The sequence below is a fragment of the Geotrypetes seraphini genome, chromosome 8 (genome assembly GCF_902459505.1).
Source record: "Geotrypetes seraphini chromosome 8, aGeoSer1.1, whole genome shotgun sequence".
Lineage (NCBI taxonomy): Eukaryota > Metazoa > Chordata > Amphibia > Gymnophiona > Dermophiidae > Geotrypetes > Geotrypetes seraphini.
This window is the reverse complement of record NC_047091.1, coordinates 86437243-86457764: the sequence shown is the minus strand read 5'-3', so window position 1 is coordinate 86457764 and position 20522 is coordinate 86437243. Positions and strand designations below refer to the sequence as shown.

Here is a 20522-nt window from a genome sequence, read left to right as displayed (position 1 = left end):
TTTTTGCACTATATGGTGGGTGTATGAGGAGATTCATTTCCTGCACAGTTAAGTCCATTTTTTCTACTGAATAATAGTATAGGTACAATGAAAGTAAATAGCAAAAATGTTTGAGTAGATAATTAAGGAAATCTTTTTCATATTGCTTGCTTATGGACTGGGAAAAAAGACTGTTCAAGCAAATGTCTCCAGAACTGCTTTAATGGAAAAATGTGATTTTTTTTTTTTAAGTACTTTGTGAAATTTATTGTTGTTGTGAAATTTATTGTTATACTTTGTTTAAACTTAAAAAGCGGTGTCATTAACAGTGAATCTAATCGAAAAATCGATTCAACAGGGTGAATCGGATCGAATGAAATATTTTTCTCTGAATCGGGCAGCACTATTGGCTACCATGAGAATGGGCTACTGGGCATGATGGACCATTGGTGTGACCCAGTTAGGCTATTCTTATGTTATGTTCTCATCTGTAGGGGCCTTTGTTTTCACTTCTTATTTTAATGTATTTTTTTCCTGGGAACTTATCAGTGTTTTTTTATAATGGGAACAAAAATGGAAGAGAATTAATGTGTGTGGAATGGGGGGGGGGGGGGGGGTTAACTAATTTCTTCAGCTAAATAATTCAATCCACTTCAAACAGACATAGGAGAACTCACGCACCATTCACACACCCTCCAACCAAAAACGTCAAAAGAAAAAAACTGTTCGACAACCTCCTAGCCATTCGAGCTGCAACACTTGACCCCCAACTCTACAACCTATTGACCTCGACCACAAACTACAAAACCTTAAAAAAAGAAATAAAAACCCTTCTATTAAAAAAACACATAAAACCAAACTAACATAATCAGAACTGTCCCAAGCATCACCTGCAACTACTCCATATGTACTTCTGATGTCATGACAATTCAGACATAATTTATGTTATGTTATGTTTGGAATAATGGTTACATAAATGAGGTTCAATAAAAGAAAATTTTCTGTGGGAGCATTTGTTGGAACTTCTGTTATCCTGATTTCTTCTATCTGTGGGCTTTCTTTAGCTAACCTACTTATCTGGGGCTTTCCACTTCTGCAGCTGCCCTTTTCACGGTCCACTTTGCGCTTGCACTCTCTGGGGAGGGGGGGTTGGGTCTGGGCTTGGTGGGGTAGGTGTGTCTGGTAGTTTTGTCTGGGTGGTGGCTGGGTGTTTCTTGGGTGCTTGTTGTGCGGATTGGTGTGTCTGGTGAGCGGTCTGGGTGTTGTTGCTTGTGGGGGTTTTTTTCATTATAAAATATGGCTGAGGGTCTAGTCCGGCTTATTATTCTTGTGGGTTCTGGGGTGGGATTTGTTTGCTTGCCCCAAGTTTTGGCCTTTTGTTGTGTATTGCTATGCCTCTCATTGGCAATTTTCTCTTGGGAGAGGCTTGTTCATGCTTGTTGTTGCTGTTACTCTCATTCTGTGTTCTTTTTGATAATGTATAAGTTTCTGTACAGACCATGGTTGCTTGTCTGGACCTTTTGCCATTCTCAATAAAAATACTTTGGGGAAAAAAAAAAAAAAAAAAAGAAAATTTTCACTGCCTGTTTCTATTCTGACCATTTATTCCATTTCATGGTTATTGCAAAAAAAAAAAAAAAAAAAATTTACATGAGGGGGGGGGGTGTCAAAAAATGATGGGCCCCGGGTGCCACATACCCTAGGTACGCCACTGGTACACGCTATTTCTCCAAATTTTTTCTCAGTATTTCTTTAAAATGCATGGCTCACAATTACATTATAAACTCACATCACGGCACTAAATATCACTAAATACACTGTGCAACAGAGGTTTGGGGGCATGAATTGTACTGAGGGTGTTTTATAGTGATTTGGGGTTACTGAATTCAAAACTGATCTTAATTTTTTGGTATAACTCTCTGAGTTTTGGCAAAAGAGCATTATAATAACATTTTCGCTATATTTTCTAATGCTTGTAGTAAATGTTATAACAATCTCTGAAATATTAAAACAGTTTGCCTCAAATTTGATTTTTAAGCTAAAGTGAGAAAAGTGCATGGATAGCATTGAAGAATGTAATCGAGAATTTTCTGGGAAATAAGAAGGCACCAGACTATGTCCAAATGGTGGAGATGATGCTTAAAGTATTCTGTGATCTCAAATGCAATGTCACTAAAAATTCATTTTCTCCACTCGCATCTGGATTTTCCCCCCGATAATCTTGGTAGTATTAGTGATAAGCACGTGGAAAAGTTTCACCAGGACATTGCTACAATGGAGAAACAATATCAGGGCAGATGGAACTCAACAATACTGGCTGACTATTGTTGGACATTAAATAGAGATGCTCCTAATCTCATTTATAAACGCACTTCAACAGCAAAACGATTCTAGAAAATAATATTTATAGGAACTCTTAAATCGGTGCAAAGCGTTACATTATGACTTCTCATGCTATAAATATTTGTGATTTCCTCAAAAACTATACGTGATAGGAGAAAACTGAGGCTATTTTCATACACAGGAGGTCAAATTCTATAAAGTAAACCTCATTTTCTTCTTGCCCTAGAAAAAAGTTTAAATTTGTTGCACAGTGATTCAATATGTTCTTTTTGCCGTTCTTCATGTCTCAGTTAATTTTCTTAGTCTTATAATTAATAAATATTTTTCATCTTCAATAACACTCTTTCAATTTTCATTTTCACTAACACCCTATTATAGTCAAACACACTCTTTACCAGTACAAATTTATTCCACCAGTTTGGGTTTTCTCACTACAGTGTTCTTTCACACCATTGATGTCACAACATCTTATCACTATTGGTGTAGCACCATCTTTTACACCCACCAAATCTCACATCATGACCTATTACATTTCCCGACAGGACCCCTGGGGAAGTAGTGTTTTTTGAAACCCGAACCATGTCAGGTCTGCACCATTTAATATCAAGGATTTATTTTTTGGTATAAAACTTTTTATTGATTTTTATTTTATTATTTTGAATAAAATTCCTGTACCTTGTACATTTCCTGCAGTTCTTTTTTTGTTTCTGTCATGACCCATCTCTACCATAGCTCATCTCATTCCAGCCCTAACCAGTGCTAAGCAATTAGTGGGAAATTTTTACCAGATAGGCCAATTTTATTTACTAGGGATTTTTAGCACGCAGTGAGGTTTTAGCCCATGTTAACTGCTTAATGCAGTTTAGTAAGCATGCCCATTAATAAGGGCAGTTTTATCCCCCAGACATCCTCCCTCCCTCCCACTGCCACCACTTGGGGAAAACAAGCTACACTATATATCGTATGAGTAGATGTCCCAGCAGGAAAAATAGGCAGGGCTGAGGTGGGTAGTTGCAGTATAAGTGGAGATTTCATTTTGATATCTACAGCCCTGATTACTCTTCTTCTTCCTCACTCAATTCAAATCTGCAATATATTCAATGGAAAGGTGTCCATTAACACTAGCAGCCTGACAGGTATTAGTGGCTATTATATAGCCACTAATCACTAACTTTGTAAGTTCTTCTCAATTTGTAGCATTTTTAATCATTGTAAACCGCATAGAACTTCACGGTCCTGCGGTATATAAACTGCTATTATTATGTTATTATTAGATATAGAAAAGAAAACTTTATGGGAGGCCTGGCTGGGAAGCTGTTATGGTAGGTAGGTGTGTCTTCAGAAGAACCACTGTACCAGAGGAAAGTGCCATTAAATAGTGGTATGGTTGACCACAGATTACCCTGCAATTACTCTCTCTTTCAGATTGTGGCACTGGCCCTACCCTTGGCTTTAACAAAATTGTGGGTGGAACTGGAGCATCCCGTGGAGAGTGGCCATGGCAGGTCAGTCTGTGGCTGCGACGGAAAGAGCACAAGTGTGGGGCAGTCCTGATAGCGGATAAGTGGCTGCTCTCAGCAGCTCATTGCTTTGATATGTAAGTTAGATATGTAATGTTTCATTAATATGCACAAACACAGTAGACTGTCAGTTAACTGGCACCCATGGGGATTGGTAGATGCCAGATAAATGTAGTTTCTGATTGCTTGAGAGTTGCTATTAAAAATAGGCCTAATTAATACTATACTTCATACTATGCCATACCATAAACTGTTCCAGACAAATTTTTGGACATATGGTAGGTAAAGCATGGGTGTACTCAGGTGTGGTGTGCCAAGTTTACACTTATAAGTGAAAATAAAATCAATTTCTTATGGAAATTTATTTAAAGTATTACAGTATTTCTTTATTTTTTTCTGTATTCTTGAGGGTTTTGGTTGTATGAATTCCAGTCTACTGTATTTTTGTTAATAGCACAGTAGGTATGATCTCTAACATTATGAATACCGTATATACTCAAATATAAACCAGGATTTTTGGGCCATAAAATTGGCCCAAAACTGGGGATCCCGGTTTATATTCAGGTCAATCCCCCTTCCCAGAATATTTTAAGGCTGCCAGGCTCTGCCCCCTCTTCCGCCCTGACCTATCATGCCTCTGCCGCTCCCTGGTGGAGGTGCAGCAGGTCCTCTGCTGATCCCTAGTGGAGGTGCAGTGAGCAGGAGCAAGCTTTCCAAACTCCTGCGAGAATTGGCGGGAGCCAGTAAGAAAGCTGCTCAGCGCCGAGAAGCAGCGCCATATCGCGCTGCTGCTCGTGCAGTTCAGATGAAGAAATTGGATTGTGCAGCCGGTTAGCAGCGGGACAGGAGTTTGGAAAGCTTGTTCCTGCCTGCTGCACCTCCACCAGGGATCGGCAGAGGTATGAAGATAGGGCAGGGAGAGAGGGGGGGGGGGGTACAGATGGCAGAGCCTGGGAGGTAGAGTGAAGAGCCTGACAGGGAAAGGAAGGAAGAGTGCTGGGTGCAGAGCCTGACAGGGGAGGGGAGGAAGGAAGGGTGCTGGGTGCAGAGCCTGACAGAAGAGGGGAGGAAGGAAGGGGGCTGGGTGCAGAGACTGACAGGGCAGGACACTTGAATATTAAGCCACCTGACTTATGTTCGAGTCAACCATTTTACCTCCTTTTGGGGGGGGGGAAGGGGGTCTCGACTTATATTTAGATCAACTTATATTAGAGTATATACGGTAATAATTTGCATCTTTTTACTATTGTTGTAGCATTTCTTCTTTCCCAGCACAGCTTTTAATGTTCTCTCAGGAAGCCAGGCTTCTCAGCTTACATTCTCCCCTGCCAGCACACAGCTGTGTGATCATCACAATTGAGGGAAGGAAGAGGGGCAATCAACACTAGTTTATTGGCCTGGCTGTACTTAGAGGTTTGATCTAGATCAGAGGTAGGCAATTCTGGTCCTCAAGAGCCATAGGCAGGTCAGGTTTTCAGGATATCCAAAATGAATATATATGAGATGGATTTGCATGCACTGCCTACTTGAGATGCAAATCTATCTCATGCATATTTATTGTGGATATCCTGGAAACCTGACCTGCCTGTGGCTCTAAAAGATCAGAATTGCCTACCCCTAATCTAGATCAGTGTTTCTCAGCTCGATCCTGGAGTACCAATCCTGGAGTATCCACAATGAATATGCATGAAAGAAATTTACATATAAAGGAGGCAATGTAGGCAACCAAGTTTATACATATTCATTGTGGATATCCTGAAAACCTGACTGGCAAGGGGTACTTCAGGATCAAGTTGAGAAACACTGATCTAGATCACAGGGAGACAAGTGCAGTCCTTGAGGATCACACCCAGTAGGGTTTTCGAGATTGCCATACTGACTATGCATGAGATCTATTTGCATACAATAGAAGCACTATATGCATATCAATCTAATTCATAGTCATTATGGAAATCTTGAAAATCTGACTGGGTTGTGGTCTATCCCTGATTTAGAACCTCTCTAAGGGGGCTCTAACTTTTGCACTCTAGATAAAATTTCTCTTGATGAATGTCAGTATCCTTGAGTAGAAAGCTACTACTGAGTTGGCTTGGTATTATGCCCCTGCCTGGCCTATAAGGAAGCACTACACAGAAAATTAGTGTCACCTTCCCACTAGTGTTCAGACAGACTGGTACTAATGATGGTGGTTGTATCGATCCACAGCATGCTCTTGACCAGAGGGCTCTTCAAGGATAGTTGAAGTATGCTGTCAGAATTCTGTGTTAAGTACTACCACCCCTCCAGTATCAGTTCTTTTGTTGTGAACCTCCTAGAACTGGTGGGGTGGGGTGACATACAAGAAAATAAATTATTATTATTTAATTTTTCAATGACAGCTTGCTCCTGTGATAATATGTAAACTTCTTGCAAGACTTCGGCTAGCCTCACAAACATGGTACTGTCATTGCATAAGGCTACCTTATAATCTAGCCTCCACTGTATCTGTGACATGTTGAAGTAATTCCACTACATTTGTCATACCAAAGTGAGGCTTACTATGGGCTTCAGTCCATCAAACATCTCCTTCAGAAAATCCTGGGGCCATCTTAGTTTGTATAACATGTCCACTGTCACAGCACGTACTGAAAGAACACACAAGATAAGCATCCATACTTGGAGGCCCAGGATCATGACTAGTAACATTCCACCTCAGTTTGTTACATTGTTGTTTATGGGTGGGAAAGAAGAACACAGTGTTGTGGTTTTTTATTTCTTTTCACTCTGCTCCTGGCTCAGTCAAAAACTTGGCAGTGAATTAGCATTGTAAATATGGCTCTTATTCCATATTTCAGTTACAGTGATCCAAAGATGTGGTCGGCGTACATGGGGACCCCATTCCTGAATGGCATTGAGGGACGAGTGGAGAAGATCTATCGCATCCACAGACACCCATTTTACAATGGTTACACCTTGGATAATGATGTGGCTCTTCTGGAACTGCTGGCACCACTCACCTATAGCACTGCCATCAAACCCATCTGTCTCCCAGACCCAACTCATATTTTCTTTGAAGGGACCAAGTGCTTCATTACAGGCTGGGGGTCCACAAAGGAAGGAGGTAAAGAGGCAGCATTGCGGGAAGGGATAAGAACATAAGAAGTTGCCCCCGCTGAGTCAGACCAGAGGTCCATCTTGCTCAGCGGTCCGCTCCCGCGGCGGCCCATCAGGCCTAGTGCCTGAACAGTGATCCCTGATTAATTTTATAACTTACCTCTAATCCCATCCCTATAATCTACCTCTACTCTTATCTGTACCCCTCAATCCCTTTGTCTTCCAAGTACCTATCCAAAGCTTCTTTGAACCCCTGTAGCATGCTCCTGTTTATCACATCCTCCGGTAGCGCGTTCCATGTATCCACCACCCTCTATGTGAAAAAGAACTTCCTGGCGTTTGTTCTAAACTTCTCCCCTTTCAATTTCTCTGAGTGCCCCCTTGTACTTGTTGATCCCCTTAATTTGAAAAATCTGTCCCTGTCTATTTTTTCTATGCCCTTCATCATCTTGAAGGTTTCTATCATGTTTGCCAACTAGACATAAAGGGTCAGCACAAGCCTGGAGGATACCAAGGATGGGATTAGAAAGGAAGGAAGAATAGGCTATTAAGATGGCTAAGCTGATAGAGAAATATAAGATCTTGCAAGTACTATATGCAGAGCTAATATCCCTCCATAACATAAGGCAATAAAAAATGTTTTTCGGAATCCATATGACAACACAGCATATTTTTCTAAATCAGTTTTTCATGCTGATTTCAGATCGGTTATTAGTTTTGTTTTGTTTTTTTAGTCATGTAAACTTTTAAAGTATAACTAATGTTAGTTTATAGCATATAGGATTTTAAGAATTGCAGCATCAACTTAAAGAAATGTTGCAGTATCTTCGGTCCAAAGTCAAATAAGCACACAGCATAGCATAATTATACTGGACTGCATCACTTAGCAACCAATATTTCTTCAAAAATGCTTAGAGTATGATTTCTTTTTGTGAGTTGTGTCTGGATTGTCACTGCACAACATCCGGCAGTAGTTGGCCATTATACTCTCATTCCAGAAACCTTTGTAGCAACGCTCCATTAACTGAATGTCCTGGTGAAAACATTCTCCTTGCTTGTCACTCACCATACCAAGATTTGTCGGAAAAAAGTCAAGATGTGAGTGCAAAAAGTGTATTTTTATTGACATGTGACAGCCAAGTTTCTGATATGAGTCAAGGAGATTCTGAACTCCTTCCTTGTATAAAGGAGACTTATGATTGCCCAGAAAGTTTTCCACTAACCACTTGAATGCCTCCCAAGCTTCAAGCTCAGCTGCCGAGAGTGATTGCTTAAAATCTTCATCCTGTATAACGGACTTGATCTGTGGGCCTATAAATATCCCTTCCTTTAGTTTTGCAGTGCTGATTTTTTGAAATTTCTTAACAAGACTAGTGTTTTAGCTCATTACATTAACGGGTGCTAGATGCCCTTTCCTATGTCCTTAGTGCCCCCTCCTTTGTCCTTAGTGCCCCAGTGCCTCCTTCCCATGTCCTTAGTACCCCTTCCTACCCCTTCCTACAGCCTTAGTACCCCCAGTGCCTCCTTCCCGTGTCCTTAATGCCTTCACTAACTCCTATGTCCTTAGTGCCCTCAGTTCCCCTTCCTATGTCCTTAGTGCCCCCAGTGCCTTCTTCCTATGTCCCCCTCACTACCTTCCAGAATTTGTCCCACCCCCACCCCCCCAAAGACAGCCTTCCTGCCTCCCTCCCTCCCATCCCCCTTTGTAGTAGAACCCTTGAGCAGCATCTTTCCATTTCTACCCCCCCTATCTCCCCTGTACAGTAGAACCCAGCATTTTTCTAACTCTCCCTCCCTCCCATCCCCCTGTGCAGTAGAACCGTTGTTCCCCCTTCCACTAGCACCGCCGTGCAGCCGACCCCACTGGCCCTCTCATCTGACCCTCCCACGAGATGACATATAAACCTCCCGACTCCAGCAGCGTCCACAGCACTCTAAATATGCTGCTTTGTGGCCTTCTATTGCCCGTGATTTCCTCTGCTGCGTTTCAGGGACGCAACAGAGGAAATCAAGGCAGTAGAAGGCCGCGAAGCAGCGTGTTTACAGTGCTGCGGACGCTGCTGGAGTCGGGAGGTTTTTGGTTGTCTCGCGGTGGGAGGGTCAATGGGGGTTCGGGTGCATCGGGGTGCGCTGAAGAACTTCCTTACAGTGAGTGAGGGGGAGCAATGCTGGGCATGAATTGGTAAGGGAACCAGCAAGACCGCAGGGACCGTTGTATGCGCGCATGTGCACTCCTGCCGGCCACGGACCTACTGATCACGGATCAGGGATCACGCAGGTAAGAGTGCGCATGTGCGCTTAGCGTTTTATTATAGTAGATAATGAAAACCTGGCGAGTTTGCTTTACCAATGGCCTTTACCAGGTTCTTCATCAACCCCAGCATGATATGAAGAGATGAAAGAAATATTTTATGAGGATCCACCAATGGCCTAAATTTCACTCTGCTTGTCCCTGGGTTACAGGCATCCCTCAACTGCCATACACGCTTGACATAATGTTCAGCTGTAGATCTGCTATCCCACAAGCACAGAAAACAGCAGTATTTAGTGAATCCTCCTTGCAATCCCATTAGCATGCCAATGACCTTCAGATTACCACAGATGTTCCACTGGTGTGTTTTATAACTGATTGCTTCTAGTAAATTCTTCATATTCTCATAAGACTCCTTTAGATGAGCAGAATGGGCAATTGGTATACTTGGTTTGGAATTTCTATTGTGCAGTAACACTGCCTTCATGCTTCTCTGTGAAGAATCAATGAAGAGACATTATTCATCTGGACAATGCACTTGTGACAAACTGTTGAAGAGCCTGTTGATGTCATGACAAAAGCACAATGAGCCATTTACAGTGAAGAATGTTGCTAAGTTATGATTCCTTTTTCTGTAATGAGTTATATTAGCATTGTTTGCAAGCAAGTGCTTTTGCTCAAGCCTTGAAGCAAGAAGTTCTGCTTTTTCTTTTGAAAGATTTAGATCACGAATAAGATCATTGAGCTCAGCTTGTGTAAAGGTCTCTAGTTCTGAATCTTCATCATTCACATAATCAGGATCAGATAATGGATTGTGACCAGCTGTTGCATCATCATCACATTCCTCATCATGTTCCACAGAAGCAAGTCCATCTTGTGGAGGTAAAGGGACAGGCAGTGAGTCATCATGAGGAACAGGCCTAATAGCAGAATCCAGAGTAGGATATATAATTTTGTGCCTAGTTTTAGCTGAGAATCCACTTGTGTTCACAAAGCAAAAATAGCAATCTTTAATATGGTCTTGCGGTTCCCTTCATATCATTGGGATTGCAAATGACATCACTGCCTTTTGTCGATTGAGCCAGTCACGAAGTCCATTGGAACAACTGGTACAGATGATATGTGGAGCCCAAGACTTATCCTGGTCACCCAGTGGACAGCCAAAGTACAATTTGTATACCTTCTTCAGATCTACAGTAATTGGGCAACGTTGTGCTTTCATCGTGAATGAACCACAGATATAATAGAAACTATCTGGATGATTAGTACAATGTCTTGGCATGATAAAGACTGATATTAAACAGTTTGTAGCATAAAAAAACAAAGAACAGTGTTAACCCTCATACGTTTTTCCTGTAAACGCATGATATATCACCCAATTAACATTTATAATTATATATAATAAGCCACATTACAAAAATGTGATGTGCTAGTGAAAAATTAAGCACAGATTTGAAATCGGCATGAAAAATACTACAAAACCCACCCAACATTAACTCTGATGAAAATGATGTGTTGACCTGTGTAATAAGTTATATGGAGCTAAAACAAAGATTTTGAAAACAATATCAGAAAATGCCTTTGGCTGTAAGCAACTTCCAGAGGGTACATATAACACAAAGCAATTTAGAGATTCCCTCAATGTAGAGTCTCAAAGCTGACATACTAAAATTTTCAGCTCAAGAGAAATATATGAAATCTGAAACAACCAGTTTACAGAAATTTTTTAAAATAATTGCACCTCCCCCTTCTCTTCATTTGGTCTTCCTATAGTATAGACAACTTATAGCCTGGTGGACAAAGTTCTTTAATTAATGGATCTTCTTCTGAGAATAGCTTGATCTCTGCCAGAATTACGCATCCAGGTTGGTTTTTCTCAAGCCAGTCTCTGACTAGATGTGCCTTGTTCCTAATCGACCTAATATTGATATAAGTGCAAGGAATAGGAACATAGGAGGTATCCTGTTCCAAGACCTGGGGGACACAGTTCAAATTAACTCTATCCTTGGTGATCCTTGCTGTACTGTAAAGACATTCTTATTACCTCAACCTTGCTGATGCCCAATCTGTATTTTATTTGCATGGTGGAGTACCTGCGAACAGTCTACAAGAATTAGGAGGCTGATAAAAGACCAGCCCCTCTTCCCATCTAAAACTATATCATCACATAAATATCTAAATAATAAAGTACATTATAACAGGTATTTAAAAAATCCCTTCTAAATCCCCTCTCACCTCGGGCCTCTCATATCTCCCTGCAGGATCCACATCCAAACAGCTGCAGAAAGCTGGAGTCAGTATCATTGGCAATCAGACCTGCAAGAAGATGTACCCAGTGCAGATCAGCAGCAGAATGCTCTGTGCAGGAGTTCTGCAAGGAGGAGCTGACAGCTGCTCAGTAAGTCATACTTACACACCATTACAGCCAATCATTGAAGCACCCTCAGCTGATTGGTCAGTTTAGAAAACCCTATATTTCTCCTTACTATGCTCCATTCTGTCACCATGGCCCTGTCTTGCATTGCTGTCTTAAGTTTTATTTATGTGACTATTTTAAAGCTCTCCAACTGATGCTCAAAGTCAGTTAAAATAATATCAGTAATAAACATCCAAATAAAATTACCACAATTATAATTAAAACATACAAACAGTTCAACAGCATCTTTGACAGCACACAAGTATTTTTTTATTTTTTTTGGCAGCAAGGAAAAAAGCCTAATTATAAAAAGATCCTATTATACAACACACCGCATACCCAGAAATTCACAAGTTTTACCGCCTTGGGAAAGGGATTGTAGAATAAGGGGCTCATGTATCTATCATAGGATTGTTATAAGTATGTAACACTAAAGTTTGCCTTTTAAATAAAAAAGCCACTCTTAAAGGCCAAGCACAGAGAACTAGCACCTGGACTTGACAACTAGAACGAACATTGTTATGCCTCACTGCATTCTGTCTTATTAATACTTGTGATGTCTTGCCCCTTTATTACTAATTTCAGCCTTAAACTTATTGCAGACACTCATGACATTTCAGCCTGTCTCCTCACTTACTATATGCCCCAGTGGCTCAGTTTAGATAGTTCACTGTTTGAAAGCCCTTGTGTTTAGTATGTATCCATGCTGACTCTGTTCTTCTGATTATCTCTCAGGGGGATGCTGGTGGGCCACTGGCCTGCAGGGAACCCTCAGGGAGGTGGTTTCTAGCAGGGATCACCAGCTGGGGATATGGTTGTGCCCGGCCTTACTTCCCAGGAGTCTATACCAGGATCACAGCAATCAGAAGCTGGATTGGACAAAATCTACGGCTATGAGGCTTCACTTCCACCTCAGGGAGGCAACAATGGTGGATAGGAAGAGGAGCAATGGTGTTGCTGGAACCTTCTATAGAATGACAATGCAGCTCATGCTGTAGAAAGAACAGGGTGAAGCAAGTTTGCCGCAAGCAGGGAAAAGTTTCCCATAGGGAAGAGCGAACCATGCTCTGGATTTCCTTTTTGCTAATACTGTGACATTTTAGACTGTTTCCCATAAATAAATGTGACTTGATTCTACTTGCTAAAGCCTTTATCTACATCCTATTTGTCATACCCTTGATAAGGGTTGGTAGTGCCTATTGAAGCATTAGAGCAGTGTTTCTCAACTTCTTCAAGCCAAGTACCCCCTAAGTCTAACAAATATCAACCAAGTACTCCCACCTAAGCTCTGCCCCAGACCCGCCCAAGCTCCACTTCTGATCCCACCCCCATAATAATAGTACTAATTGTAATACAATTTCTTCCATCCATTTTTCGTATGCACACAATATAATCTAATTAACACATAATGGTAAGTACAAAATTAAAAATAAACATAAAGCACACTGTACACAGAAAAAATCTTATCATTTATATTGGGGGGAGGGGGGGGGGACGGTTTCAAAGAGGTCAAAGCAGATGATTTTACAATATGCAATGTTACCTCAGTAACAACTATAGAAAAATAGGCAAATAGTGCAAAACTGACACATTTCTGTTCTGAGCTCCCCTGGGAGAGCGGTATAGAAAATTGAATAAATAAATAGATGTACAATTTAGGATGCCATTGCCTTTAACTCCAAGGCCATAGCTTTAATTGTCTTCAGAATAAAATCCAGCCTGTAGTCTTGGACATCTTTCAATATTACTCCACCTTCACTGGGGAGAGAGGCATGCTTAGTAACCTGCACCATCAGGGAATTCACCTTTGGAGCAGTAAAAAGCTGGTTAAAGGCTGCATCCATTGGATAAACTTTCACCAGGGACTTGGCTACCCAAAGTGGCCTTCCGAGACTTTAACATTTTAGTAATGTCCTGATGAAAGAGAAAGCATGTGGCTGAACCTTAGTGCTACTCATGAGTGAGCACTGGGTAGCTAAGATTTGTGGAGTGTGTCTTTAATTCTTGGAGAGACTCCATAATTATCTCCAAAAGCGCTGAGGGCTTAAACAGCCCGCATAGCATCGGGTCCTCTCCAAGATCCAGGGCCTCCACCTGATCAGAATCTGGTCCCCAAGGCCATGATACATACTGGAAGAATAAAGGCATATTTACTGAATCTTCCTAGTCCTCATATGACTGGACCCCCTTCTGTTGTGCATGGCTTTGTTGGGATGGACTCGCACTCTTAGGGGGAGAGACCCCCGGCACCAGCATCACTGCGTTTCCCAGGGGTTCCATGAAGCTACTATTAATCAAATATGCTTTATACATCATATTAATGAATTCTGGAGGAAAACTCTTTCCAAGATGCCCAGAGAGCCCCTGTGGTTGCTCCAGTGCCCCTTCATGGGGTTTTGCAGCAGGTGCACGACTGCACTTTGCTGCATTTTCCCTGCTCTAACCAGGCTTTTTGACCAGAAACTTGAGTCATCTGGGAACCAACACCCCAGGGGAACTAGAGGGGGCTAAGTCAGCTGCTCCCCCCCCCCTCATGCGCAGCGGGGCATATGGAACACAAATGATCCTCGGGCTGCCATCCAGTGCAAATTTGGCATGAATCTGAAGCATCCTGGCCTGATCCTCGGGCTGCCATCTAGCGAAAATCTGGCATGAATCTGAAGCATCCTGGCCTGAGTCCATCCCCACCTGATTTTGAGCTAAGTTGAGGTCTTTTCAGGCAGATAGAGGCTTTCATTTCCAAATCAGGAAATCTAAGATGGCTACCGTGGCAGCAATTTCAGCACCAAAAATTGCCTGTGGGAGCTACACTAGGGGGTCAAATTTTAGCTATTTTAAGGGTAGGGGAAACTGGTTCTTGCCCCAGAACCCCCCCTCCAAAAAAAAACACTTTTACATACCACTCCTGATTTCAATTCTGTCAGCTGTGCCATGGAGGTGCAGGGAGCTGTTTGTGAAGCTGCAGTTAGCTTAGTGGGAGAACTTCTGCCTCAAACAAGCCTGTAAACCGGACTTCCTGTTTCTTCGGACTGTCTCTCAGACCCCATGAATGGTCTGATACCTCAGCCCCCCAGACCTCACGTGCGGAGTCAGGGGGAGAAATATAATCAGCCCCAATCCTGGAGAAAACCACCAAAGCCAGAGTCTGCTCTCAAGCCCTTTGCAGACAAAAATTGTGGCAAGCCTTGCTCCCAAGGGAATGGTCCCTAAGCTCCCAAACTGTTAGGGCACCTACTTGGCTGGCCCGCACTAACAAGCAGGCTGTCCCTTGGCTACAGACTTCTGACCTCAGAGTCTGAATTCTTCCACAGCCAAAGATGTCCCAGAACTGGGAGCCTCTTCAGCACCAAAAAGCCTCAAAATCGGAGAGAAAACCCCCAAAATAAAGGAAAAATAAACATGAGCAGAAGAGATATTCTCGCTTATAGAGAGACAAACTGAGGAATTGGAACATAGACCAGAGAGATGGACAAAAAGTTCTAATGACGCCACACAAATTCTCACAGGAATAGATTGACTATCCAAAGGTTCAGAAATGATGTGCCTATTCACTAGAACAGATATTATTTTACACTGGGTGCCACTAATTTTTCAGATTTAGTAGTTTTAGGTGATTTTAACTTTGTAGGAAATTAGTGTTTATTTTTGGATACTATGGAGGAGAGTGTGGTGCAGTAGTTAGATTTACAGTCTCAGCACCTCGAGATTGAGGGTTAAAACCCCATGCTGCTTATGACCCTGGGCAAGTCACTTAATTCTCCACTACCCCAGGTACATTAGATAGATTGTGAGCCCACTGGGACAGATAGGGAAAATGCTTTGAATGTGGTTGTGTAACTACAAAAGGTAGTATACAAGTCCCTATCCCTTATCTAGGATTTAGGCAGTTGGTGACAGTTCCAACACATGTGTATGGGAATGTCTTTGATTTGATTTTTGTTTCTAATTCTATATCTCAGTGCTGGAAAGTAGATGACGTGGTTCCAGTTAGCCGGCCTGATCACTATTTTATTTGTTCTTGTCCAATCAAGAATATGGGTAAGCCTGTTTCAATCAAGGTCACTAGATTAAAGGAAAACTTGTCTATTACAGATATTACTAGTATTATAGAGTCTACTATTCCATCTTAGTGTCAGTGTTTGTGAATGGTCCAGGCAGGGTCTTGTCAGATATAGGTGACAGTATCCTGGACCAAAAGTGGATCACTGTCACTGACAAGTCACAAACAAATGGTTTCATTTGAGTTTGCCTTCTTGCATAAGCAGTTGCGCTACCTGGAGCACAGATGGAGAAAAAGTCCAACTGAGGACCTGCGCTCTAGGTGTAGTACCCAAAGTAAATTTTATTATGCAGAGCTTTTGAAAAGAAAGAATATATAAATAAAAAGTTATTAGATGTTGGAAATAATCATCTTCACTTATTCAAAATTGTTCACTTGTCTAATTATTCAACGAAATCAGTAGGCATGGGTAATACCCTGACTGCATCAGGCTTTTTGGAATATTTTGAAGATAAAGTTTCTTCCTTGCATTATGATCATTTTAAGACCTCCAATGATACGAGTCTTATGTCTGGAAATGATGTTGACCGTCAGGAATGAACTGTTGAAACTGATCATTTGTGGTATCAGTTTAAGCTTGTTTCAACTACTGAAGTGAAGCAGATTATGAGTGCACTAAATTTCTCATCTGCTCAGCTTGATATTTATTCCTTCCTCAAATAAGGTTGTGGCTCCCTTCATAAGTTTAGGAATCATTCCATACTGTTTGAAGGAAGCCATCATTACTCCTATTTGCAAGAAGTCTGATTATGCTGACTATACCAGTTTTAGACCCATTTCTAACACATCACTGATAGCATCATAACACTAAATCACTGTTATAATATCTGACGACGAAATATTGTGCAAAGCTAAGTCAGGTCTGGATGCTTTGTGGACACAACTTGATTTGATGGTAGCCTTTGATACTGTCTCACATTTAAAACTGCTGCAGAGACTTGAAGAATGGTTTGTTTCTTATTCTATCAAGCGATCATGTTCTGTATTTTGGAAGAGTGAGCTTTCAGTTAAAAGGTCTGTTAGTACAGGCATTCCTCAGGGATCAATACTTAGTATCCCTAGCAAAACTGCTTAAAACTTAGGGTATTACATTTCATATCTTTACAGATGATAATTCAATTACTTGTGTTTATTGGCAAAAATCAGGAATTACCAATCTCCGATCTTAACGTTAAATCACTTATGTGTCTGGCTTGCTGAGATTTACCTTATTTTAAATACTGACAAGTCCTCAGCAATGTGGTAGTCCTCAGCAGAGACTTATGGCAAGTTGCTACCACTTCTTTCCAAAATCACAACAGTGGGAGTGAATTGTGATTCAGATCTAAGCTACAAATTTCAAATCAGTCACATTGTAAAAGCATGGTGATTTTTTTTTTTTTTCCATCTTTGTATTGTGGCAATTAAAGCCAGTTTTGACTACGGAAAATCTTACTAAACTGATTCATGCATTTATTAATAGTCGTTTAGATTATTGTAATATTTTGTTTCTGGGATCGAGCAAGGTCAATTTATATCATCGACAGCCGATTCAAAATATAGCTGCTAGACTATTGCCTGGTCCACAATGAAATGATCATATAACCCCAGTTTTATACAATTTGCATGGGTTGCCTGTCTCCAACCGTATTAAGTTTAAATTGCTCTGCTTAAGTTTTTAAAGTATGGCATCTTTCATCCCGAGTATCTACAGTGAATTCACGGACAGAGTGAATTCACGGGCAGACAAGGCCAAAGCAGTCTGTTTAGAGTGCTGCCGGCCTGATGCTACTTAGGGAGGTTTGTAGGGCTTGCTCAGGGTTGGCGGGATTCGGATGGGAGGGGGTTCAGCTGCGTAGTGGCGGGTGCTCAGGGGGGGGGCGGGGGTGCTCGCTTAAGGGTCCTGCCGCACAAGGGATGGGAGTGAGGGAAGGATAGAAGCTGGGCAATGGGTCCTGCCGCACGAGGGATGGTAAATGCTGGACATATGGGAGAGAGAAAGGAAAGAGGAAGAATTGAGGTGAAGGAGAGATGATCATGTACATACCCTGAAAATAAGACCTAGTACGTTTTTGCAGCCTAAAATTAATATAAGACATTATCTTATTTTTGGAGAAATACAGTAGTTCCTTTAGAAAGCAACCTCTTGGTCCTGTTCTGTCTAGGGCTTGTAATAAAATGTCTCTTCACTATACCAAAACAGCACAAGTAAAAAACCCTAAATGGATAATAGCCAATAATATCCAAAAAGTAATAAGAATAATGCAAAATTGGCTAACACACCTGATCCTTGGGGAGAAAAGTCTAAGGAGATGGGACAAATCTACAGATTAATAAATAATGGACATCAGTATGAGCCCTTCATAAGTGAATGAATGTAAACCTCTGGCTCAGGCAATATCTCAAGAGGTGACCAGCACCAGACCGCAGTCTAAATGAGAATAGCCTCATACATCATATAGTCCATGTGTATCTAAGAATGCATACTGCATTCCACAGCCTCCCAAAGCTAAATAGACTTTTTTACACCAAGGAAAAGGGGTTAAATGGGCAACACATACATACTTTCCCTAAAAACACACCTTGTGAAAAATTTTTTTTCTAATACATGCAGCAATGAATATGATAAATGTAATAAATATTATAAATATGCATATAAAAAAATATAATACAGTGGTGCCTCACACAACGAACTTAATTCGTTCCAGGAGCAAGTTTGTTATGCGAAAAGTTCATTATGTGAAACGCGTTTTCCCATAACAATACATGTAAAAAAAAATAATTCGTTCTGTAGCATAAAATATGCTAAGATGACATAAAAAAAGATAAATTTATCTCGTTAGAGCTGTTAGCATGATATAGAGGGGATATATGTGAAGGGGAGGGGAGACAGGGGTTTTGTTGATCCTTGCTGTGTATTATAATCACCCCCCACATACTCCCCAGTACCTTTTTTAATTCCTCCCATCTTTCCCAGCCAGTGGCGTAAAGGCCAGAAGCGCAGAGATCAGGAGCAATTCCTCTGCACGCCTGTGTGGGCCCATGCCGATCTCCGAATGGCTGCAGTTAGTTCTTGTGAGTCCCGCGAGAGCTGACTGCAGCCATTCAGAGATCAGCGCAGGCCCAGGCGGTGGGGGGAGGTTTAAAAATATGCGGTGGCGGCGGGGGGAGGTTTAACAATATGCGGTGGCGGCGGGGGGAGGTTTAAAAATATGCGGTGGCGGCGGGGGGAGGTTTAACAATATGCGGTGGCGGCGGGGGGAGGTTTAACAATATGCGGTGGCGGCGGGGGGAGGTTTGCGATGCAGCTCGGGCGATTTCGTTGTGTGAAACGAAGTCCGTTGTACGAATCAAGACAAGAAGTTCGTTGTGCGCAGCGTTCGCTGTGCGAGGCGGCCGTTATGCGAGGCACCACTGTATAACAGTGTTTATGTGTAAAGTGCAGATGAGAGAGATACAAGGTGTGTTTTTAGGGAAAGTATGTATGTGTTGCCCATTTAACCCCTTTTCCTTGGTGTAAAAAAGTCTATTTAGCTTTGGGAGGCCGTGGAATGCAGTATGCATTCTTAGATACACATGGACTATATGTATGAGGCTATTCTCATTTAGACTGCGGTCTGGTGCTGGTCACCTCTTGAGATATTGCCTGAGCCAGAGGTTTACGTTCATTCACTTATGAAGGGCTCATACTGATGTCCATTATTTATTAATCTGTAGATTTGCCCCATCTCCTTAGACTTTTCTCCCCAAGGATCAAGTGTGTTAGCCAATTTTACATTATTCTTCACTATACCAACATCAAAATACAAAAAGTTTGCTAAAGTTCCCATGGCATGTGGAAAGCAGTTATTAAATGCCAATCATTAACTTACCACCTTTTCCATACTTCTATAATCATCTATCTCCGTTAGCTCTATTGCTCAATACTAATGGAAAACCATCTCCTCCTTTGCCTCATTTTGCCAAGAGCAGTTAGTTTCTATTATGAACCTTCTCCCTACATCCTTGCTAGGTGCCTGCAGAACTCTCCTCTGCCCTGGAAAACTACGTCTCGCTTCATTTCCTACTCTCTTATTCTAGTTATGCGCCAAGTGCTTCTCCTCCTTCTCTTGATCTGTCAGCAGGGAGCCATTTCTCCAACAAATGTCACTATCAAAGACTCTTATTTTTCAGTATTTTCAAGTTCTTCACCTGCTTATGAAGGAGTGGCACCCAAGGCACAGCCGATACTCCAGAAAGGCCTCACTTAATAGTAAGCAGATAGGTGAAAATCCTGTTAATGTATTCTAAAATATGTAAAGTGTTTCTATTATGATGTCTATTTCCTCTGTAATGCTATATTTCTTACTGATTCACAATTAATAATAATAATAATAATAATTTATTCTTGTATACCGCCATACCCGTAAAGTTCTAGGCGGTTCACATCCATTAATTAAGGTCCGTGATAATACACGGATTTACAAAATTTTGACAAAGATACAGGCAAAGAAGTGGGGGGCGGGGGAACTCTTTGAAGAGATTAGGTAGAGGTAACGGTAATACAGAAGGAAGGGTTGTAAGATATGATATAGCGAGAGAGAGATAAAATCGGGGGAGGGGGGAGAGAGGGAAAGCCGAAGGGGCGGGGTAGAGAGGGAAAGGGGAGAAAATAGGGGGCAAGGGGGATTAAAAGGCCTGTTCACGGAAAAGGTGCGTTTTGAGAAGTTTTCTGAAGCTAAGGTAAGAGGGGGCCTCGAGTATCATTTGGGCAAGCCAAGGGTTCAGCTTGGCCGCCTGGTAAGCAAAGGTTTTGTCGAGAAATCTTTTGAAATGACATAATTTTAGGGATGGGAAGACAAACAGCTGTATTCTGCGGGATTTCTTGTTGGTGAGGTTCAG

The 20522-nt window shown here is 41.6% G+C and overlaps 1 protein-coding gene across 1 annotated transcript in view; it reads left to right on the top strand.

The window, feature by feature from the left end:
* TMPRSS9 (transmembrane serine protease 9) overlaps nt 1-12739 on the top strand; it is a 162885-nt gene extending 150146 nt beyond the window's left edge. Inside the window, exons 19-22 of the mRNA XM_033956023.1 lie at nt 3748-3919; nt 6677-6942; nt 11448-11584; nt 12338-12739. Of these exons, the coding sequence (XP_033811914.1) occupies nt 3748-3919; nt 6677-6942; nt 11448-11584; nt 12338-12499 (737 nt within the window). The 3' untranslated portion in view covers nt 12500-12739. The remainder of the gene's footprint in view (nt 1-3747; nt 3920-6676; nt 6943-11447; nt 11585-12337) is intronic.
* The last annotated feature ends 7783 nt before the right edge of the window (nt 12740-20522 follow it).